Source organism: Notolabrus celidotus, chromosome 15 (assembly GCF_009762535.1).
Source record: "Notolabrus celidotus isolate fNotCel1 chromosome 15, fNotCel1.pri, whole genome shotgun sequence".
Classification (NCBI taxonomy): domain Eukaryota; kingdom Metazoa; phylum Chordata; class Actinopteri; order Labriformes; family Labridae; genus Notolabrus; species Notolabrus celidotus.
In genome coordinates this window covers 6730021-6754743 of record NC_048286.1, presented here as the reverse complement: position 1 = coordinate 6754743, position 24723 = coordinate 6730021, and the positions used below count along the sequence as shown (strand labels likewise).

The window sequence follows — 24723 nt, the reverse complement described above, 5'->3', positions numbered from 1 at the left end:
TAACCTACGCACCTGTCCTTTGAAGCTGATATTTGAAGTATTTTCTTTTTTTTTTGAACGAATGCAACTATTACCAGTAACTGATTCATTTGACTCTTAGAAGAAATCAGGTGAGAGCTACATCAAATATCCTCAAAATCCAGTATCGTGCATTCTTAGTACGAGACAGTGAGGAGAAAACAACAATGAATGTTTTTTATTTGTTGTCAGAATAATTTAATTTGTAACTCCAGTGTAATGCATGTTTTTTTTATTTTTTTTTATAAAAATAGAAAAGCCTTAAAGACAGGAATTGCTTCTGATTGGTCGTATAACAAAAGTATATAAAATAGATAAGATGGCTTAGACTGAGTTAAAGAAGGTAAGCATACAGTAACATCCCATCGAGCCATTATTGTAGTTTTATGATTGTTTGAATGATGCCCCGTGAGTTTCTTTTGTATTTTTATTTTCTGCCAAATCTGCACATTTGACTTTTTTTGCTTCTATTTCTCTGTCTTTGTAGAATTTCTGCTGACCCCGGCTGCTGCTGAGACAAGGTAACACAGGAGCTCATGCAAAAACCCTCAAACCTCCTCAGCTCAGCTATCAGAGAAGCACTGAGAAGTTGAGGACAGACGATGGAAACACTTTTCTCTCTGTCATACCAGCCAGCTCTGAGGCACTGCGGGGGAGAGGAAGACTTTATATTTGACAGAGTAAATTGAAGTTTTCAGGTTTGTGAGTGAAACTAAAACGATGATGTCACAGTTTGAGACTGGAGAACTGAATGGTTGTTGAGCACGAATGAAACCTCTGGATTTGATCTCAAATGGTTCTATTTCAGAGCCGGACTGAAAACTTTAACGAATGAAAAGGTTTATAAAACGATATTTTACAATTATTTATAGTTTTGAAGAAGTTTTAGGGATTATTTGTATGACACGGAAAATCAAGGATATCTTTCTCCAAGAAAATCTCCCAAAATGGTACATTTTGATGTCGATTTAAAAATTAATATATTTCAACTGCTGTAGTTACAGGAGAGCTGTATCCTTGTATAATAACTTTTTGAATGAAGGTAAATGTGTATAGTGTACATACAAAGATTTATGATACCCTCTTTTGCCCTCAGTGACATTGCAAAGCAGCAGTTTGGAGTTTTAGTCCAACAAACATTTCTCAGAGAGACGATTTTTAATTGGTTAAACTACACGTCAGTGGGCGGGGCTTAAGATTCTGCATGCTCCAATGGCCAAAAGGCATCTGGAGGGTGGCGTTTAAATGTAACTTTTAAAAATATGCACTCTGATCAAAGAATATTGGTTGATCAGCGTGTTAGCTAGCTAGCTTTCCAAGCTACATGTTGCCAAATGTCGTCAAATCCCAAAATACCTCGAGGCAACCACCCAGCAAGTCAATTATTTGGTTTATTGGAATGAAATAAGCAGCTCTCAGGTCAAAGCATTAACAAAAAGGTTGAATAGAGTGGACTTAATTTATCAAGGTATATATTTCTTATGCTGTGAGTATTTTGGCTGAAAAGCTGGCTAGGTATTCGGGTTTCCCAAGCAGCAATGTTTCAGAAGTGGAAAAAAACTGCAGTTCCTTGAGTGTCCACTTGGGTTGCCTGCAAAAGCCAAGGAAACTGTGATAGAGCCCATATTAAACGACATGCTTACCACTTGGTACAAAAAAAAATGGTTTTGGTCCCCTTACATGACTTCTTTTCTCTGAAGAATAAACAACATTACCATTATTTTCCCATCATAATATGTCATAGCAAATGCTAATATGCTAACATGCTAAAAATATAAGTATTACACCTGTTAAAAGTCAGCGTGGTTATGTTTTTAGGCCCAGCAGAATGTCTGTGCTCATATCAAACCTACTTTAGGTCCAAACTTACTCTGCCAGATGATCATTAGCTCTGCCCACTGTCTTTCAACCAATGAGATATGTTTCTCTCTGCAGCATCTTCACTTTTAAAAAGATATGGACGAATAATGAAACTCTTTGTTACTGCTGTCATTTCAAACGTACACTTCATGGCTGCGATGTGCCGGCCTGCAGGAGCCACACACGCTGAAACTCTCTCTGCCAAGCTGAATTCAGAGTGTGTTGTTTTGTTGTGTTCAGTGTTTCTGTGGGTGAAGCTGTGATTTTTGGGGCGAAACAGTCTCTACCTACTAAATGTACTGTTGATGAATGAATGAATGAGTCAGGGCAGTCTCAGAGGGAGGTGAAGTTTTGCACCGTGCGTAAAGAAGAGCAGGTGACCCAGAACCTTTACAATCCAAAGTTATAAAACCTGTCACAGACTGGACCTCTGATGTTTTGGGAATAGTTTCATCAAATAACTTTAAAGGTGCTCTTTATTATTCATTAGGTGCTGTCTCATAAGCTTGACTGTAACTGTTGAAAGATATCTTAATATCAGACAGTCCATAAATCTGTAAAGCACACACTGGAATAAGAATGGAAGATGACTTTTCCCTCAGAGAGTATTAAGGCCACATTGAAGAAAAAATACTAAGATTACAGGAACAAAGTCGTAAGAGAATAAAGTCATAATATTGAAAGAATGAAGTTGCCTTTTCTCATAATGTCACAGCTTTAGGTGCTGTGTCAACTGGCGTCTTGCACTGGGAGCATCCACAACCTCAATGTCAGAGCGCGTCTCACCAGCGTTTGCTGTTTACTAGGTCACGAAAGTATACCTGCGGCACTTCCGCTTCCCTACGCAGTGACCGTTGGGTCTATTTTAAAATGCTCTGTATGCTTCATTCAATGGCATTTCAACAAGACACTTTAAAAACTATTGATAGAAATCATGTCATAGCATTAGTAGCAGCTCTAAACTTGGAAATTGTACTTCGAAAAAAAACAGGGATAACTTTTCTCCTCGGTACCGGCCTCCGCCATTGTTGTTGACAAAATTGATATTTGGAAGATTCTGATTGGTCGGTGATCAGGAAGTGACAGTGATTAGCCCGGCGGTGGTCCAAAAGTGGAAATGTTTTCAACTGACGGCTAAATTCCACTGGATCCGTGTCCGGTCTGTCTTCAACTCGTCAAGGCACTGAAGTTTATAGGTTTTTATTCTAGTCAGTGTGTTAACTTCCACTGGATCCGCTCCGTTGCGTTCCGGCATGCCTGAGCCCTCCGGATCAGATAAGCTAGACTTCTATTTTTGACGGATGCCGGAGCCCGACGAATCAATCTCAACAGAGAAGATCGAGCAAGACAGGAATTTGGGCACCAAAACAAAATGAAAACATCCGGTTAATTTTCAGAATAAAAGACTCAACTTATCATCAAATATCTTATAATATAACTTCACTATTCTTTTAATATTTTGGCTATATTCTCATTATATTAAAACTTTATTCTCATTATAAATTACTTTTTTCTCATGATATTTCGACTTTATTCTTGTAATGTTACGACCGCAGTCTGGTTATAGGACAACTTAATTCTTTTGACAATACTTTTTCTTGTAAGTTACGATTTCCTGTCTGAATCCCAGATTTTTTTCTTGAATGTTGGCCTGTATTGGAGAGCAGAGGAATGTAAAAATGCAAACTGAAGAAACACTGAAGAGAACTGTTGTTTTCTTTATTTAAGCTTTTGGATCCCTTTATTTCTCCATCTCCTCTCAGCTGTTAGCACAGGAAAGCAGTTTGCTCCAGTGTGCTCACATTTTGTAAAATCCCAAAGATTTCAGGAGCAAACCTCTGAGAGAAAATGTAAGCCATGAAAAATGTCCTGAATGTCAAACTGTCTGCAAAGTTTAAAAACAATCGTCAACTCATGTACATAACTCCTAATGTTTTAGATGGAAGTGAACTATTTTCTCTTGATTTTGACTGATACAGTTTATAAATATATATATTGAAGAGTTTCTTGATTTATAGATGGATATTTTATCTATTGCAAAATACTGTAATTCATGTAAGTACCTTAAGATGCTAAAGACGAAGCATAATGCCTTAGATCTGTGATTCTCTGTCTGGTGTATAACTGTCTGGTTTACAGGTGTATTATATAACTGTCCCATACTGCTGAGTGAGTGTTTCACCACTTCATACTGTAGCTGTAAGAAGTAGACAACCAGGATTTTTTTTTTTATCATGACACTGAACAACGAGTGTATTGTCTCAAGGAAAGTAGAATAACAGTGTGTTAGCGTTTGTTATCAAAGTGCATAACCGTGCTATTGATTTTGATGTAGTTCTTTTGTATTGTTGCACCTTGAAAGTGCACAATGCATCAGGGAGGTTCTCCCAAACTAACACAGTGTTTTGTTTTTTAAAGGGGCATTTCATAATCTTTGACTTTTGTTGATCTAAATGACCAATAAGCTCGGCAGCAACATCTCTACATTGCATCTGTACTCCTAGGTTGCCTGTAAAATACAATGATAACATTGCCAGAAATGTAAGCAGTTGATGTAGCTCTAATGCTGAAACAAACTAATATGATCATCACACACCCATCTCCTGATATTCAATGCTCATACCGCTCCTATTGGACGAAATTTGACTATGAAATCACAACAGCTGAGATTCACCACAAAAGTCTTGGTTTAAAATTTTCATTTTAGGTACCAATAGACCATATTCCCACTATGTGACGCCACAAGAATATGAACCACCATGGGATATACCACACTTTTTGTTTCTTCCCCAAGACCTATTTTTCCCAATTTAACAAAATCATCGGAATGTTCTACCTGTGGAAAGGCTTGCCCAATGCAACTAAAAGTCCAAAATGTTCAAGACTACAAACAAAAACATGTCTGACACTGAATGTACTTGTACTACATAGATAATACACATCCTGTAAACTAAATTGGATGAATGTTAAAAACCCATGGAAAGTATTGGGGCCATGTGCTTTCTTATTGATGGTTTATTGCCTCTTGAAAATAGGTCCAAATGTTGAGAACCAAGTTGAAATTTGAATAAAGTACAAATATTTTTAAAAAACAAATATTGAAAGTGACCATAAATCATAACTTTGACTTGACTCCTGGGAATAAGAAAAAAAAATGATCAGAGGATCACTTTTTCTTCTTAAATTTCTAGAATAGTGTCTCACCCAGACTTATACAAATTGGTTCACTGTTTCTTGTTCAGTGTTTGGAGTTAGGTCCTTGAAAAACTTCGTAAAACAAAATTTAAAGATCCTACACATCTGATTCAACTTCTGACACCTGGAACTAATACTTAAAAATTGCTTGCTTCTCAACATTCAGACACTATGGGAAATGATACACACTTGCACAGGCCAAATGATTGTTTAATAGAAGACCACTTTGGGAGCGCTACTGTTTATGTTGGTGTCTGTTTAAACATTACGTTAGCTAGCCAACCATACAATATGTAAGTACCATGAGCGTGACGTCACAAGCAGATAGTCACTGTGGGCATGTGGTCTATCGTAACTGCACCAGGGCATCTAGTGCTGGGAAAATAGGTCACCATGCTTCATGCTGCTTAGTAGGGACATGGGACATGTAGGTTACAGGTACTGTCTCTTTAAGGCCCTCTCCCCCTCTCCCCATCCCTTCAAGCCTACTTTCTTCTGATTGGCCAGTTCTCTGGAACGCTACTGGGTTGCTATAGCAACATGATCAAAAGCAGAGTTCCGTGGCTTCGTGACATCACGAAATCTCAAAATAATGAAAAAAGTGTGCTGAAGCTGGCGTTTAGAGCAACTTGTAGACTGAGAGATTGATGTTTAACTACTGATTTGAAACTTTCCCCATGTTTAGATTGAATATTCATCATTTTAACTACATAAGAATGTGTCTGAAATTATGGAAGAGCATGATACCACCTCTGGAAAAACAAGTGCTACTACTTTTCTTTGCGATTAGAGGTCACTAGTACAATTTGAAAGTGAGTCCAATATCCTTAAAAAACCCTCTTTACAGCTCAAAAGGTTCCCCCTCTAATCACCCTGTCTGTCCTAAAGTACAGTTGTACATTCACATTGAATATCTCAGCAGCGACAGTCAGTGCAGTTCATATGGAGTGTGTTATTATGCAAAAGTCCAGACGTTCACACCACTTTATGCAAGCTGTCGACTCTAATGTTGCTTTTGCCAATGCTGCTCGTAATTTATGATTCATGCCACTGTAAATAAATTATTTTTATGGAACTGGATTGACTCTGTCTTTTTATTTCGACCTATATCACCTATACATCCATGAAAGACACAGCACTGCAGACCTGACACTCCAATAAAACAATTTCCAAGCATAAAGTGAAGTTTAACCATTGCTTTAACGTTAATGTAAAAGCAGAGCTCACTGTGTGTGCAGTACTCCTTGTTGAACAGCAGGAGGCGACATACAATAAGAACTTGAAAACACAGTGTAGACTTGATGCATCATTTGCTTAAAACATTTGTCTCAGTTGTCCAATCATTTGAATTCAGTGGCACAAATTTGATCCCATTGGAAAACTATTTCAAGGAACTTAAAAAGATGTATACTTATAGTCTTGATAAACTTAATACATTTTGCCTTCTTTTTCTGTGCTGTTTTATCTTCTGGTTCTTCCTTTTTCATACCAAGCTTTTTCAACCAAATTCAGGGTTAGTGTAAAGATAGAAGCCAAAGTCAAAAATATTAAAAGCAAGATTTAAATGAGAATTAATGACATCATTGACTATCGATTTCTCCATAGATACCTAGGTATAAATGTGTTTTATATATCTGAATGAAGCACATGAAAAATATATAATATGCCAAATTATCAGTTTTGGATTTTGCATGCAACTTCTGAAATCCTTCAAAAACCCCCTTACTTTATCTGCTTAAAGCTTTATCACTCCACAGTTTGAAAACAAAACATTTGTGTGTGAAATATTGTGTATTTTGTAAGTATCGTATGGGAAGGAAAAGCCTAGAGTAGGCAGCAGAAGCTGAACAGCAAAGATGGAAAGCTTGGGATTGCCCAGTGGAAGTGGGATGTAGAGGGTTTGGAGTGCAATCAACTATCTTGTTACTGGATGAACTGAGTGCACATGGACAGTTTCCAAAAGGCGTTTAAAAAGGTCTCAGATGAAGGAGTAAAAATGAGTCACTGGAGTTGGATGTGGAGATATAACCCCAGCTGAGGCCGAAGACGAAGGTAAAACCAACCATCTTCCCTCTCCCTTCTCTCCTCTCTTACTTCATTTACAGTAAAAGGGGAGTATCTAGGGGGAGGTGGAGCGTACAGCTATAGCTCAAATAGGCTGCCTACTTATACTCTGTCTTCCCTGTCCTCTGTCTACACCTCTCTACAGACACTTTCTCTATTTTCTCTCTCATTTTCCTCCATTCTTCTCTTGTGAAAATGGGGGATATGGGGAGGTAGAGCATGCAGCCTAACACTGCAGGATTGATCTCTGACCTTAACAGGCTTCACGGCCGGAATGGAAATGTTGAGCCTGATCTCACTCCTGATAAGTGGGTAATGGGGGACATCAGTCTTTGAGTGTATGCAGGTATACACACAGGCTGCGTCTGATTTACAAATCTTTTCTTGGCTTGGTTCCAACTTATTTATGTGTGTATCTCCAAAGAACTAAGCCACTATACCTTGCGTTCTTGTTACATTTTCCAACTGTGTGTTCCTCATGTTTGGATAGAGTTTGGGAAAAGAGCGTTCAGTTTTGCTTAATCTTCTGCATGGAATACACCCCAGAAGGACTTGAAATTGACAGACCTTATTTCACTTGAAGCATTTGGCTCTATCTTAAAAGACAGACAGCGTGAGACCACTGAACAGTGCGTGTGTTTTTAAAATTGTTGTCTGTGATCTCCGTTTATACTTTATTTGCAAACGAGTTTCCCATTGTAAATGATTGATTGTTTTTTACTTATTTTCTATAATCTGCTCTATACCATGTATTATATTAGTATGACGTGTGCTGCTGACTTCTTGGCCATGTCACCCTTGTGAAAGAGGTCTTGATCTCAATGGGTTAAATAAAGGTGAAATAAAAAGGGGGCCGTGTGGTAGCCTACGTCAGGGGTTTCCAAAGTGGGGTTGCCAGAGAGTAATTGGGGGTCGCAGGATTTTTTTTTAAAAAGTAATCTAAAATTTCGTACATCACCATTACTGTAAATATGCTTTTTTTGTAAGTAATTCATTTAGAAATAAAACCTGGCAAATACATGTTCTGCCTTTCTTTAGATCACTCTTGGTGAGGGTTAGTTTACAGTTGATTAACAAAAGCATCAGTAGCAGTGATTAAGTAATAACAGCACAGGAAACAGCCACATGTACATGTAGCTAGCCAGCTAAATGAAGTATAAAGCAACATTTAATTACATCCAGGTACAGTGGGGGTCGTGAGTCTTTGGCACCTATATTTTGGGGGTCATGACCTGAAAAGTTTGGGAACCCATGGCCTGCATAGCTTAATGGTAAAGCATAAATAATGGAATGAGGGTGTGATGGAGTAGGCTTTTTAATTTCCTTTTTATTAGACAAGTAGCTTTTGTTTATTTGAAATTCAAAAATATCACATACAGTGTAATGAAGCTTTATTCAACATCTCATTTGGCATACGTCTACCAGCATACTCATATGAATCCTAAAAGTAAAACAGGGAACACTTCTTGGTCTTTTGTTACTGTTTCTAATGACTCATCAAGAATCACGGAGCACTGAAAAAGCACTTCCTTATTTCTGTGAACTTACTTTTGTAGACATGGCAAGCAGCCATGTGTCTTTCGTCAGTCAGTATGGTGACATTGTTGGAGCAGCACTGATGTACACTCTGTTTAACACTGCCAAGATTCCTCTGTGAAACCTGTCCAGGACCTGATGTCCTTTACATGGCCCTTCAAATCTAATCGTACAGCGAGGTCACTGTTTGCCACGGCTGATTTTTACTCCAGTTTACAACTTACTCAAATAAACCTTTTGTTATGATTACGTTCTTGTGAAATAAAAGTACTTTTGCTCGGCCGTGAGTGTGAAATGACATACTGTGTTTTTAGAGATAAAGTCATTGAGATAAACTTGAAGCAACTGTTGCTCAAGGTCATGAACTTTATGAAGGTCCTTAAATCTGTCTGACTTTTAGCATACATAGATAAACCAGTGCTGTTATCACTATTAGATACATAGAAACACTTCAATTTAAGATTATGGTATTATAAATACTTATTTTAGGAAAAAGTGAGATGCTGTTTGTCACTTTATGTTATCTTAGATTAAGCCCACTGTTTTGAGTTCTTTGTTACCACCATTACATAATCCATCTAATAATCTAATCTCTCTTTTATTGCACTATTATATCAGCCACCACGCTCTTACAACACCCACTCTCTATTGTTGAACTCGACAGACATTTGTGAATAGTTGCTTCAACTGTATCATTTCCCGAATTACAAACCGTGGTCTCAATTGTAATTGGTTGAAATGTATTTCCACAGTACGTGATCTGGGCGCCCATTGGTGGATTCGGCTGTCAGTCAGAGAAGCCAGACTCGTGAGAACCACAGATCGACATAAAAAAATGAAGACCTCTCACTCGGATTAAATTTAAACTGTTCACAACCAGATAGAAAGAAATACACGTCAGCAGAAATGTGGGCCTAATTGTTGAAACTTTTGTTGTTTAATGGTTTAAAACCTTTATTCTGTCTTATATGTGCATTATTTTCAAATTTAATATTTATGTATTTGTTGCTTTACATATTTAAGATAAGATAAGATAATACTTTATTGATCCCAGGGGGAAATTCGGTTGTTGCATCAACACAGACATAGTAGCAAGAGTAGTACAAGAATAATAGAGTACATTTAAATAAAGTAAAAATTAAAAAACATTTAAAGAAAAATTTAAAGGTATATATAAATGTTATACATGGCGTTGTAATTACAGGCAGTAAGCAATGTAATTTAGTAGTGACAGGTTGACATGGTGTGATTATGGTTGGTTATGACATATTGTAAGTAATTTATATATATATATGGATATGTAAAATGTCTTTAGGTAGACAAAGATAATAGTAAAAAGTACTACATAATAGTAACATGATCAGTTGTAATAAACAATAATAATATAATATTACATATATATATGATATAATAATAATTACAGGATATAATTCAATACAATATAATATGTTATAATGCAGTATAGTAGTAATAAAATATAAAATTGATTGGATTTAATTGTTTTGCCCAAACAAATATTTTTAAATCCAGAATTCACAAATATCTGGGCTAGCATTTATTTCATTATGAATTGAGAGATAGAAAATGAATATGAACAGATCATATATGTTCTAACATAATAATATCACAAATAAAATATATATCATTGTACAGGCATATTCTTCTGTACTTATATCTTCTCTGCAAAAAGAGAAAGACAAAAGTCCGCTGGGAATCAAATTATTTGCAGAGGTTAGCATATGACTAGGCACACAAGGATGTGATACCTCAGCTAGCTTATTGCTGTGATATTTCTTTACTCTGATATCAGAATATTCGTCAAATTCATTGTACAACCAGCCAATTTAACTGCTTACAACTGGTTTCCATTACAGCCCTTACAGGCCTGTACTGGCTTGTACTCCATGGAAGGCAGACTGGCTAAGTAAAGCTTTGTAGTAAGTCATCTTTATTCACATACAATCTCTGGTCAGGGGGGTGTGTGCTGCAGCCAGAGGGGCGGTAACCACTGCGGTCCTACTACAGTCTCCCTCCTCTCTCGGATACTGACAGTGTTTCTGCCTCTGAAGGCTTGTTGTGTTGTACATTTTTTGTTTTCTGGGGGCAGGTGTGTGTTACCTGGGACAGACATGGCGGGCACAGCGGCACCGAAGCGGCAGGACACCCGGAAATTCTTCGAGAACCTGTCCGGAGCTGGGAAATCCATCGCTGTGCTGACCAGCGGGGGAGATGCCCAAGGTAACGTTGTTTTGTCCGGGTTCCATTATCGGACACCTGTGCTGTCTCTGTTTTATTTCTCTTGTGTCCTCCTGAAATACAATATTCTTGCAGTACTCTACCAGAAACAACAATACGAGCTTTAACCAACCATTTCCAGTCGTTTTATTGGAGAAATAACACACGCGTACATCTTGTGTCTTTCTGAAGCAGACGCTCATTTCCCTTAGTGTTGCTTGTGCAGAAATATGCGCAACACCTCCCAATTTAAATAGAATTTACTTTAATGCAAGCTTCCCAGCTTCACTATTAAACTGAGAATGTAGGAATACCCCTGTCCAATAATAGATGTGTTGCAGGTAAAGGACTCACTGCGTTAGTTATTCTAAGGAAGCAAATAAAAGGTGCGGTTTTTGAATATCTCTGTGCGCAAAACAGAGAAAGTTTGATTTATTCCTAGACCTGATCAACTCATTCTCATAATACAGCACTTGGGATGTTGCATTATTCTTTATAGGCTGTTAAATTAATGTAAAAGGCAGTTATACAACAGCTGACACTCCCTTTCACACTCCTGTATCACATCTTTTCATGGATGCCTCAGTTTCTTATCATGAAGATAACCTTTAGGCATCACATCACAGCACATTGATAATCAAGGCCTGCCACGAATGAGCTCACACTGCTGGAGGATAATTTGGACTCTATCAACAAGTGGTCTTGATAGCTGAATAATTCAAAGACATCTCCTTTTGCATGGGGTGTTTCTTTCCCGGTCATGCATCCTGCACCATTGCATTTAAATGGTGTGTGTTATCTGCATTGATGGCATAGACGGCGCATGTGTGTCTTTATGCATGCAACTCTAGCTCCCTGTGAGGGTGCATGGTGCAGGGAGACACATAATTGAATCACCAACACGAATGCATCATAACTTTATGTGTGCTTCCATAATAAGTCCAGACAGTGTAAGTACCTGCAGTAGGTCACCATAATAAGATTTTTAAATACATCAAATATCTTATCGAGTTAGGACTTTCTATTAGCTTTAATTTTGAAGGATTTTAAGGTTTTCTATGTAGGCTGTTAATTCTGTTCAAAAGTGCATGAAAACACCTTATTTCTGTGCAAACTCAGTCATTGTGAATAAAAAGAAAAGAGTTAAAGTGGTTTAAATGCACTTATCATCTCTAAGAAGGCTCTTGCATTGCTTTAGATGCGTTTAAACACGTGTCTAGCATCACGGAGGCAGAGTCGTGAGAGGACCAGTGTCAAGCCACCTATATTGAAAACACTGCAGCTATAAATCACAACAAATATCCTATCATACAGTTTCCTCTGCGGTGCTTTTATTTTGAAGGCTGGGAGTCGACGTTTCCGGTTTGGCTCGTGTGGCGCTTGACTCATCCTGAGCTGGAGGGTTTTGCAGCGTACGTGAGGAGCTGCGGGTATGCAGGGATGGACAAGTACACAGATGAAAAAAGGGATTAAATGATGACAAAAGAGTGTTACAACTTAAGGGAAATGCTTCTCATTGCAAAGTCGTCAAAATTAGGTTATATTAAACTGATACATGATAATAACTAATATATAGATGTCAGCAGAGAGAGATGTATTGCGTCTCTTTGGTGCTCAGATGTTCCTAAAACATCATCAGTACATGTATTTTAGCTCTGGCACATGACCTCCTCTGCATCCTCCCTCCATGTTTGATCCATATTGTGTTCTGCCTCAGTACATGCAGTACAGATAGAAGCAGTAGGTTAACCACAGCTATTGTTGGCATACAGGCTGTTACATAACTCAGCTCCTATAGCACATGATTGGAGCACACTGATGTGTTGTCTCAGTCTCTGCAGTGAATCACAGCACATGTAAGTGGGTATTAAAATCAGTGTTTGTAGTACTGACACGACAGCAGGATATTTTCTTCCTGGCAGCATCTGAGGTTTGATCGAAGCTGCACTTTGAAGCACACAGCCGAGTCAAAGTGATTCCACTGTCCTAGTTTTCACTCATTCATAAAAACAGGCTCTGTAGTTTTAGACTTGTTGCCTATGTCGTACTTTGCTTTCAGATATTAGAATGAAACTTGTATCCTGCAGCCTAAATGATGATGATTCAAGTCATCAGTCCTAGATCGTTGCACTTTTGTTTATGTGGCGTTGTTGAAAGGAGAGCAGAGCATCAGACTTAACAGAGTCTCAGAGTAGCCCTATGTCCTTATGAACTATACTGACGAGTTATCTACACATCTGCTCCTCTTCCTGAAAAAAATGAAGTGTTTTAAAACCAGTAAAAACTCCAAACTACAAAACCCCTGATAAGTAAAATTTTTTAATATTGTGCACACAAGTTACAATCTTGTACGTACAATATCATTACCATAGTGTTTGAGGCTATTTTACAGATGTTTTAAACTTTATAACAGCAGAGGATGAAGTATTTTAGTAATGAAATATCTGATTTTAGGTTATCAGAGAAAACAAAGTTAGTTAAATTTAACACAGCTCAGCGTATAACCTATGCTAATGAACATTAAAAGAACAATAATTATCATATTATCATAACTGGTACGCACAAGATATCAGCTCCTGTTGAGAAGATAATAACCTGTCTTCCTAAGATTTTAGTATCATGCACAGAAGTTATTTTCTTGTGTCAACAACTAAATATATTTTGCTAACAATATGAATTTTTTTTTATTTTTTGGGACTTTAGGGCCCACACAGCAAAAAATAAAAATGTTTTTCTTTCGCTCTTCAGCATGGCTTTTTGGGCTTCAAGCTGAGCTGTGTTCACTTCAGTTCATATTATTTATCCAATAACCTAGTTGATTTCACTTATCAGATATTATCCTGTTCAGTTTTTGTCATGTGCAGGAACGTTACAAGAAGACGTGAGGCTCCACTGACGGTTAAACATGCTCTTTATTTACTAGAGCAGCACACACGTAACTGCTAACTTTCTAATATGCTAGACTGCATCGTGACAGCAGTGATGACGTATATCTCTCAATTCACTACGGTGTCCTGTAAGGCCTGCATAATGACATCTCATATCGTGACAATTAGAACGTTTAAAACTTGGCCAAATGGCTTCAAACACTGGGGTGCCAAGTGGTCTAACCCAGGGCTTCCACCAGATCCACGTCCGGTCCGTCTCTGATCCGCTGCAGTCTGGCTCCATGCTCTGTCGTCTGTCAACACCCACCGGTTGTATTTTCAAAACACAGCACGGAGCAGGACCGCAAGACAGCGAGGTATTCCTGCAGTAGTTACTGCATTAATGAATATATGACCCCTCTCCTCATCCATGTTGTGTTTCTGGTCCTCTGAAAACCTCTGACCTGTTGACTCCAGGCCTGGCTCAGCTCATCATGATGGTTTGTTGTTGTAGTTACGTGAAATACGATCTGGTGATAACACAGAGTGTTTTATTCTGAAAATTAACCGGATGTTTTCATTTTGTTTTGGTGCCTGACTTCCTGTCCCGCTCCATCTGCTCTGTTGAGATTGATGCGTCGTGCTCGTGCATACAGCAAAAATAGAAGTCTTGTGTATCTGAGAAGGAGCCAGAACGTAATGGAGCGGATCCAGTGGAAGTTAACACATTGACTTGAATAGAAACCTATCAGACTTGTGCCGTGACCGATCGGAGACGGACCAGAGATGGATTGGCTGGAATTTGGCTGCAAGCATGCCCCGTATACACAGAGGTCTCCTGTTCAACTCCCAGCCTCGACCATTTGCTGCATGTCTTCCCCCGCTCTCTACTCCCCCACATTTCCTGTCTCTTTAGCTGTCCTATCAATAAAGGCGAAAATGCATGGTCTTCAAAAAGTGACGCTTCTTTGAGTAACTTTGGAAACGTGTCGATGTGAGCACCCCCGTGGACAAAGTGGTTTGTCTTATCACTTTGCTAATTAGTTTATTTGTAAGAAAAAAAATATTAACATTTAATCTCATCATGCTTCCTTATAACTGTTAAATATATTAATTAAGTGTATTGATAATCAACTTGTGGCTGGTGATCTGGTTGTAGATAAAGCCATCCTTGATATTTGTGGACAGATTCAGATTCCTTGATGGTCACTGAATTTTTGCAACATTTTTAAAAGCCTCAACTGCTGCCATTGTATCTCCTGCAAACCCTGGAAAGAATGCATAAAATCTGTTTTTTTATCACATGATTTCTGATTCATTAATAATTTACCAAAACTTATTTCTCATCTCTGATTGCTGTAAAGTATTTGTCAGCCCACAGCAGCATCAACTTTATTCGTGCACACTCACTGTGAGACTTTAATTGTCTGTCATCGAGTGAATTCCCATCATTAATTATTTCTGTTTAACTCATTGAGAAAACGGTCCCATTTAAATCCATGCTACACATTTCAACCAATCAGCAGTGTCCTGGTCTCGTAGCAACATCAGCTCATTCCATCAGCATTCGTTAGCCTGCAGCACAGCCTGAAACCACATCCAGGCTTTTATCCTGTGTTTCCTTGCTGAAGAAAACCCTCCTCTCTGCATCTACCCTGCTTATGACCTCAACTTAATAAACAAAAGAAACAAAAACAAACAACAACCCACACCCTAATGACAACCAAAAAGACATGCAGTATTGCACATTACCTTTATGGCATAAACACACCACATAATGCATTGTGGATTCTGCAGCTGTAGCAGGCTCAGTGATGTGAATGATGTTTTAATACAATGCTGTTTGTGAAGCCTGACGTTGTTTACCAGAAGTAGTCACATCCCCTTCACATTCTTCAGATAGGAGCCAGAGAATAGGACGGCTTGTAGGCAGCATGTGGTGTGGGGAGAAGTTTGGCAGAGAGGAGTCCTGCTGGCTGTGAGGGGCAGCTGGTGTACGCTGTGCTCATACTGACACAAGGAGAGGGCGAGGAAAAATGTAACGCCACCTGACGCTAAAAACTTATAAATGTTGCTTATCAGCATTTTTCATATAATTAATGTCAGCAATGGTCTGAATGTAAACTGAACCGCTTTAAACACCAGTTATGGTACTTGTTCATGATGTGTTCTAAGCAGGTAATGTATGGATGATGTGCTATGTATAGTGTTTGTGCTTGTCATTGGTGCGTGCTTCTGTGTTTTTTTGTTTGATTTAAACAGTTTTTGTACTGTTTAAACTGATGGGCAGCTAAATGTGTGCAGAACTTGAGTCCAAGACAAATTGTCCTAAGGGGAAAACAAAGCGTATCTCATTGTATCCTATCATCACATCTAGTTTCATAGTATGGCATCATTTCATATCATAGCGCTTCGTATTGTGACTTTTCGTGTCGTCTTGACTTGTGTCGTTGTTAGGGGTGCAACGGATCAATAAACCCACGGTTCGGATCGAATCACGGTTTTGAGTCACGGATCGAGTCATTTTTCGGATTAGTGAAAAAAAAAAAAAAAAGACAAATATAACTTTGTCCTCCATTTATTTTGTAAAACACTTATAAACTTTTGCCCATTAAATAAAAACAGCCATCAACTCAAAATTTCCTGTGGGCCCAGTCATGCCTCATTCACATTTCATGGCATGGGACGTGAAGGAGCAGAGGAACTTCAAAAGTTTCACGCCATTCTTCTTTCAATCTCTGATTTTCACCGTCCACTTTTCTTTGAGATGCAAACTTGGAACACACCATTTTGGTGCATTCTAGGGTCCTACAGCTGGCAAAGTGCCAATATGTGAACTGCTCCATAAACCAAAGTGAAAGTTAAAAATTGCACTCGCAGCAGTGGACTCTAAGTGACCCAGTAACAGCCTGTCTGCGTATCGTTGACATGGAGACAAGTCCCGGTAAACATGCGGTGACCCGACCAAAACACAGAGTGAAGGCATAACAGTTCGGGGGCCACAAGTAGACGGCCGGATGTGGTCCGCGGGCCGCGTATTGACGGCTTCTGGTCTAGTGGGTGCGCAACGGAATTTCATAAAGTGGCTCAAGCACATTGAGCATTCACTGTATTTCACAAGGAAACCAAAATTCTCCCACACGTGACAGAACAGATGCAGGAGGGTTTTCATGTTCCTCTGCTCCTTCACTTGCCATGACTACCGCTGTGCTTGACGAGTGAGGGTGGATTGAACATGCGGTCATCACGTGAACACGCGCAACTTTTTTCATCAACCGATCCGCAGACCACGTCCGTGCCGATCCATGGAGAGCAATCCGTACGGATCACGGATCAACGATGATCCGTTGCACCACTAGTCGTTGTATCGTTGAATCGTATCATATTGTATCATATCTTATCGTGTTGTGTCGTCTCGTTTTGTTTGTGTCGTAACATACCCATAGACTGTATAAATAATGGACGTAGTACCCGTGACGTCACCCATCTGTTTCTGAAGCCCTGTTTTGAAGCCAGTGGTCAGCGGGAGCCATATTGGAAATGTTGATGTCAACATAACTTCTGCTGAGCTAGTGTGAGGTAAAGAGGCGGGCTTTGAGCCTCCTCTCCAACAGCTACAGTGTTCCCACCTGTCAGTCAAGTCAGCTGTGCCTCTCATAATGGAAACTCGTAATCTTAAAATCTTCGGAATTGCTGCGTTATGAAAAAATTCACCCCCGTACAGTGTGTGCCGATAGAGAAATGAGCTATCCAGACTACACTCGTCTTTTGTACCAGGCTGTAAACATATTTATTTCTGCTGTAAAGATCGTCTTTTTTGAATTGGTGTGTATGTTGTTTCTGGTACTTCCGGAGGCAGCCTCAAGTGGACACTTGATGAACTTCAGTTTTTAACACTTCCGCATGTGCTTCAATTCTCACGGATGGAGGTTGCCGCTTGATATCATGTCTTGTGTTGTGTCGTGTTGTCTCGTCTCATTTGCATCGTATCATATTATATTGTATCATATTGTCCTGTATTGTATTTGGACTATATGGTATTATGTTACAGCATATTATACTGTATCGTGTCACGTCGTCTCCAGCCCTGTTGTGTTGTCTCACTTCCAGTCGCGTCGTGTTGTGTCAATAGAATCATATATATCCTATTTTAGTATTGTAACATTAGAGCTAGTCTGGGGACCTTTGTTTCCTTTCGTGTCGTGTCATGTCAATAGAATCATAGAGTATTGTCACATCAGAGCTAGTTTGGGGACCCTTGTTTTTTTTTTTTTTTTTAAGTTACATTTTTTGCCTTTATTATGTAGGACAGCTGAAGAGAGACAGGAAATGTGGGGAGTAGAGAGGGGGGAAGACATGCAGGAAATAGTCGACCGGTTGGGAATCGAACCAGCGACCCCTGCGACAAGGACTGTAGCCTCTGTACGTTGGGCGCTTAGACCTCTAGGCCACCAGCGCCCCGAGGACCCTTGTTTTGATGAAACTAGAGATTATCATTTTATAAATTCCTCACATCTTTATTCACTGAATCGATCATTTAAAGATATACAATCTGATAAACAGATTTTTTTTTGTAATGAAAAGTTATACGTTATAAGTTCAGTTGCCTTATTTTAAATTTCTGTCCTTAAAGATTTAGATCTTATTTTAAAACTGTATCATTGGCTAATTTTAAGACGACTCCTCACAATCAGTTGAGCATCAGATACTTTAATATCACAACACCACCACCCTGGTGTCGGCCTTTACTAAAATCAATGTGTTGATCACGGAGTGGGTCTGAGATTTATTGCCTCTTTCTAATTTTACTAAGTGCTCCGGCAGACATCCTCAAGGGCATTCTGTTCCCTCTCTCTGTCTCTCTTTATATTTTAACATCATTACCTCTCCTGTTGTCTGCTTGTCTGTCTCACTGCTGTACATGCCCTCATGTTGACCTTTTCTTTCTTTCTCTCTGTCTCTCTCTTCTGTTCTTTTTTGGTTTGAACATTTTATTTTAATGGCAAATTTAAAGTAAAGTTACTGAAAGTGATTCAAGATAACCTGAGCTGGAGTTTAGCTTTGTAAAATATCTGTCACACAGTTTCATGGCACCAAGTGAATGTGTGGGTCTTTTCATTTATTCAACAAACATGTACCTTATTACCGTTTTATCGAATATTGTACGTTATACTTAGCCATAGCCATATTAGCCGTATTAGTTCTCTTATAAGTCTTTGAGAATGTATGTTTTAAAATCGATTGTTTTAAATGCGTAATTACAGATGACAGCCCCAGGAATACGTCTTGAGAATGATTGTTCCTCACTCCTCTCTGTCTTATTTCAGGTATGAATGCTGCTGTTCGGGCCGTCGTACGAATGGGAATCTACGTTGGAGCAAAGGTGTACTTCATCCACGAGGTAAGGCATCACTCCAGCTCCAGACATAGCCGCCGGATAGTCTGAGGTGTCCTTCACACACTGACACTGAGCCTAATTAGTCCTGACAATTTTGGCTTCAGGTTGAGTCTGAGTGGCCTAGCCAAAACCAAAGAGCTGGCATTATCATGTCTTTGGTAACAGAGTCATGCTTCTTCTGAATCTGAAAAGTTCCATCCCCTAAGGCATTGAATATTGTGCTCCACTTAATGCAGTGTAGAGCTGAGTGGTTGAGGTAATGCCTTGTTGGTAAGCATATCACAGTGTTTTTTTTCCTGGCAAAAACAATTCGCTGGTATTGATATTAATCTTCAAATAGATCTGATGTTTTAATCTATTGCCCTTGTGGGTATAAATTCTGGGCTTTTGGCCTTTGTCCACATCAAGCTTTCTTCTGGCTAGAAATTTCAATCACTTATCACACTGCAATGGTGTAAGTCCTACTCTGTCTATATTTATGCCAAACTGAAAGCAAGGAAAACATTTGCCTGGATAGATATTGTATCATACTTTAACATATCGTAGCGTAACGTAGCGTAGCGTAGTATATCGTAGTGTATCATACTGTATTGTGTTGTACAACTTTGTATAACTATTTTCTTTCTTTTTTACAATCCTTATAATTTAAGTGTCTGTTTTTTTTGTATTCAATGCTGCTCATATGTGCCTTAAATTGAATTGAATTGAATTGTACTGTAACGTAAGGTATCGTAGGGTATCATGTGTCGTATCATAGCGCATTGTACTGTATTGTATCGTATCACAATGTATCGTACTTTATAGTGTTGAATCGTATGATATCGGATCGTATCATATTGACCGTATCATATATTACAATTGATTTTAATCTATTCTACTACCGTAACATATCAAATCATGTAATTAATAGTATTCTGTCTCAACATATCTCATTGTATCGCATTGTATTGCAATGTATCTTATCACATCATAACATGTGTCACATCACAGATGGGAATGGCAGGGTCATTTTGAACATGATACTTTTCATACAAATACAATATGATAAGATACATGGCGTGACACCACGTCACGCCACATCACGCGATGTATCTTATCATATTGTATTTTTATGTAAAGTATCATGTTCAAAATGACCCTGCCATTCCCATTTATGATTTACATATTTTAAATAGTTGCTTTTACAAAGTGACTCCTGTGCATTTTTTTGCGTCTCACCAGATGTCACAACATGAGTCCCCCTTAGTTTACAAACATATTGTGTAGTGAATGCAGACAGACTGTATTTAGAGTGTGTAAATCAAGTGTGATGTTAGTTTGTTCTGTCAGGTTTTTGGTGTCATAGACATTAAACTTTGATGCATGGGGAAACTCTTCAAATCAAACCTTCATTACAACATGAAAATACTCTACCTGTGTTCTGCTCGAGGATTATGAACCACAGCATTATCAGACACACTGATCTATTATCAGGAAAGAAAAACCGAATCCTTCTTTATTGAGGTCTTCAATGTTCAGTTCGATGTCTGATCAATCATAGATGTGCAGTTTAAACTGGCATAGCGCCGTCGAGGACGGTGGCAGAGGCAGGTAGAGACGATCTGGTCTCATTGTGGATGTAATTGGATTATCAGAGGCAGGCTTCATCCCTTACTGACTCCACTGTCGTCCCCATCAGCCTCGTACAACCCCTGAGCTGTAAGTAATGATAGCGAAGGGTTCATGACACTTTTATTTTGGGAACAGTAAAAGCACAAATACAAACACCAGACAAACAACTTGATCCACAGAAGCTTAACTGACTGCAGAGCTGACAATTGATTCGTCTTGTGAGGCCTGTAGGTTTTATTATTGAGGGAGCAGTGTCAGCTAGCTTTACGAGGCCACCAATGAGGTGTTCCCTTCCTCTTTATGTCAAACTTTTACTGATTCACTAAAGCTCACTGCTGCTCCGCGTACAGTGTCCTCACAACTTTCACATGGCATTCAGTTAGGGCATCGTGACAGCAGCTCATGTTCAGTGTTGCCAACTCCTCAGTGAGGAAAGTAGCTATTGGCTGTTCTAAGAGTTGCTAGAAGTCGCTACATGACGTCATTATTTAATTTGCATAATCTGAATTGTAATGGACGCTGCAGGAGAGACGTGTAACGTTGAGGGAGAGACAAAAAAAAGGTTAAAAAACACCCTAAATATGTTTATAACTTCACTTAGGAGCCTACAACAAATCAAAGTAAAACATTAAATGTGGTGGTCGGTTTGTCCAGGATTCTTAAACATTTGAAGCAGGTCTAGGTCACCAATACTCCTAATAACTGTTTTGACAGAAGTCATGAATGATCCTGTGAGCATTTATCATGTTTGTTTCTCCTCTCAGGGGTACCAGGGGATGGTGGACGGTGGAGACAACATCAAGGAGGCGACGTGGGAGAGTGTGTCCAGCATGCTGCAAGTGGTGAGTAGAGTTTTCTGTTTCAGGTAACACACTCCTGATAAGTGCAGCACTTTGGAACAAAACTATCACTGCTTCCTCCTCTTGGCTGTAAACACTAAAACATGTAAATAAAAGCCAGGTTTGAAGACATTAATTTATGTTAATGTTGTATATTTCAGCACTATATAAGTCTATCTGTAAGTGCTGTCTGAAAAAGGAGCAGGAGTATCTGTGCTTAGGTCAACGCAGCACATATCTGCTGTGTCAGTGGACATCTGTGATGATCATTGGAGGTGACTCAGCAGCAAAGCCATTAGCATTGAGTCAAATCAGTCTGTGATTGAATTAGAGCTGTTCACTGTTTGTCATTATAGGACTGCCATTGTCCAAATTGGATTATTCTCAGTGAACACATTTAAAAAAGATTTAACTTGTAGAGGAGCTTTATTATAAAGAATCACTCTGCCCTTAAATCTACACAGATTAATACAAAAAATGATAGATGATATAAAAGCGAAGGATGATGGCTGTAGGGCCACCTTACAAAGATGGGGATTTCAGGTTGTACTCTGTGTTTCACGCAGGGCGGCACAGTCATCGGCAGCGCCCGCTGTAAAGAGTTTCGTGCCCACGAAGGCCGCCTGAAAGCCGCACACAACCTGGTGCAGCGCAGCATCACCAACCTGTGTGTGATCGGAGGAGACGGCAGCTTGACCGGAGCCAACCTGTTCAGAGAGGAGTGGAGCGGCCTCCTGGATGAGCTCGTCCAGCAAGGTGATCGCTCACTGCAGGACTGTCAGGTTTTATTTACCAGTTATATTCCTAGAATCTCCTTCCAAGGAGAGTCCTGGTGAAGACTGTGGCATAAAAATTCTCATAAAGGACAAACCACAGATTATTACAAGTAGAAATCACACCACTCTATAAATTGGCAACATTCAGCAGTAAGACACAACCTTTAATCCTTATTTTAAAATCTTCCAAGTTAATAATCGGCTCGTGTTTAGGGTGTCCATATACTCAGACTAATATAAGGAGCAAATAGTGAGGCAAACGTGTGTCGGAGTAGTCCCAGGATGAGTATGCAGGCTGCTCTGAAATGCTTGTTCACAAAGTCACACGAGAACTAAACAGCCATGTGTCATAAATTATCATTTTAAATAGAGAAATACCAGCTAACTCACGATGACGACTATCATTGTAACAGTGGAGGAGGGTTCCAGGGTGCTGGGTTCTGGAAAGCTTGGGGAGCCTTAAAGAGACAGTAGCTGAAATGTAGCATTTCAAACAGAGGCTCAAAAAGGGTTTTCAAAGACACGAATCTGAGATAAGTGAAGAATTTTGTTGAGCCTTAAATCGTTGAAAGCTGCTGCAAAGTGTCAGAAGGACAGTATAAAGCCTAAAAAGGCAGTTTTTCAAGATACAAGATGCAATGATGTGTGCAGAAATCCAAGCCAGAGACAGATCATGATGCATGGTGCACTGAAAGATAAGATAAGATAGTCCTTTACTCGTCCCACAAAGGGGAAATTCAAGTGTCACAGTAACAGAGTAGACAATGCAAAAATATATATATATAAAGCAAACAAGAGCCTATAAAGTTACAATTATTAAAAAGTTATTAGCAATTAAATTAAAATTTAAAATTAAAGAGGTAAAAAATAAGCATATCTTACACATATATATATATATATATATATATATATATATATCCTGCGGTATCTCTCCGTGATAACTAACATTTTCACTAGATATGAGGTTGAATAAATCTCTTTGTTTTCTTATAAACTCCAAATATTGATTGGAAGGCAGGTTTAGCAAAGTTGTATTTATATGGACACAATCACTTTCATTTAAAGTAATTTCACATGCCAACTTTGTGATGGAAAGAGGAATTATCACCATCTCTTCCTTTTTCTCCAGGTCTGATCGATAACGAAGCAGCTCGCAGTCACTCTGAGCTCCACATTGTTGGGATGGTCGGCTCCATCGACAACGACTTCTGTGGCACAGACATGACCATCGGCACCGACTCGGCTCTGCACCGGATCATCGAGGTGGTGGACGCCATCATGACCACGGCTCAGAGGTAAACCAATCATACAGTCAATTAAAGGGTGAATTGTGGAGATGCACTGATTTAGAAAATCTGGGCTGACACAGATTCAGACGTTAAATATTAGAAAGCTTAGAAAGCTAATTCTGGTACTAAAGTTTTTGTATTTGAATATTTATTGTTGCTTATATTATTTTTCCAATTCATTCGTACAACTTTGTTTTTTTTTAAAACTCTCATAAGTAGATCTATTTGCGATCCTTCAGACCTCAAAGGACAAATTCAGGGTTTACATTTCAGTGAATGTCTAGCTGTCTCTTCTACACTGTCATGTGACTCCAGATCAGACCTTTTACTGATAAGAGCCTTTTCTTGTTTCTGACATCTCTTTGTGTTTGCTCTGTATTTTCAGCCACCAGAGGACATTTGTGCTGGAGGTGATGGGCAGGCACTGTGGGTAAGGACTCAGGCTTGAACACCACACAGGTGGACATATGTACTTTATTTAAGAGTGCTCACTGTAATGTTGTGTATGGATCTGCAAACACAGTGTCCAAAGACGCCAATAAACATCTCCAAGATCTCTCGACCAACACTTTGAATATTCACTTCATTATCCAATAACCATAGAAATATTCACAACAATTGTCTGTGCCTCTGTGTGTGGTAGGCATGACACTTTTCAAGCTCCTGATATGGAATATGTTACAACAATAAAGTGATGATTTAAAACATTTGTTATAATATGTATGTATTGGACAGATACCTGGCCCTGGTCAGCGCCCTGGCATGTGGAGCAGATTGGGTCTTTATCCCAGAGATGCCTCCTGAGGACGGCTGGGAGGACAGCATGTGTCAGAAACTGTCTGAGGTGACACACACACACATGCACACTTAAAAACACACACATTATGTTTTCACTATCACAAAACTCTTATACATTTATATTTGTCATGATTTTTAGGGGTACACATGCAAGCACCAAGAAACAGCATTTTGAAGCCACGTTCTGAAGAATTTATTAAGAAAAAATTAAAATCTAAGCTTTTTGGAATGACCCCA

At 39.0% G+C, this 24723-nt stretch overlaps 2 protein-coding genes across 9 annotated transcripts in view; both read left to right on the top strand.

Moving 5' to 3' along the window:
• LOC117827302 (nuclear receptor coactivator 2-like) overlaps nucleotides 1-6148 on the top strand; it is an 83774-nt gene extending 77626 nt beyond the window's left edge. Inside the window, exon 23 of one of the 2 annotated variants that reach the window (XM_034703842.1) lies at nucleotides 506-6148. In XM_034703842.1, coding sequence (XP_034559733.1) covers nucleotides 506-517 — 12 coding nt within the window. In that variant the 3' untranslated portion in view covers nucleotides 518-6148. The remainder of the gene's footprint in view (nucleotides 1-505) is intronic. The other variant, XM_034703841.1, reaches the window with a different exon arrangement.
• Nucleotides 6149-10683: 4535 nt separating this feature from the next.
• Nucleotides 10684-24723, top strand: part of LOC117826412 (ATP-dependent 6-phosphofructokinase, platelet type-like) — a 49014-nt gene continuing 34974 nt past the window's right edge. For 3 of the 7 annotated variants that reach the window (XM_034702437.1, XM_034702438.1, XM_034702435.1), the window contains exons 1-7: nucleotides 10686-10911; nucleotides 19103-19176; nucleotides 21549-21626; nucleotides 22190-22379; nucleotides 23529-23694; nucleotides 24074-24118; nucleotides 24424-24532. In XM_034702437.1, coding sequence (XP_034558328.1) covers nucleotides 10803-10911; nucleotides 19103-19176; nucleotides 21549-21626; nucleotides 22190-22379; nucleotides 23529-23694; nucleotides 24074-24118; nucleotides 24424-24532 — 771 coding nt within the window. In that variant the 5' untranslated portion in view covers nucleotides 10686-10802. Of the gene's footprint in view, nucleotides 10912-15927; nucleotides 15954-19102; nucleotides 19177-21548; nucleotides 21627-22189; nucleotides 22380-23528; nucleotides 23695-24073; nucleotides 24119-24423; nucleotides 24533-24723 lie in introns of those variants that run through there. The other 4 variants (XM_034702440.1, XM_034702436.1, XM_034702439.1 and 1 more) reach the window with 3 other exon arrangements.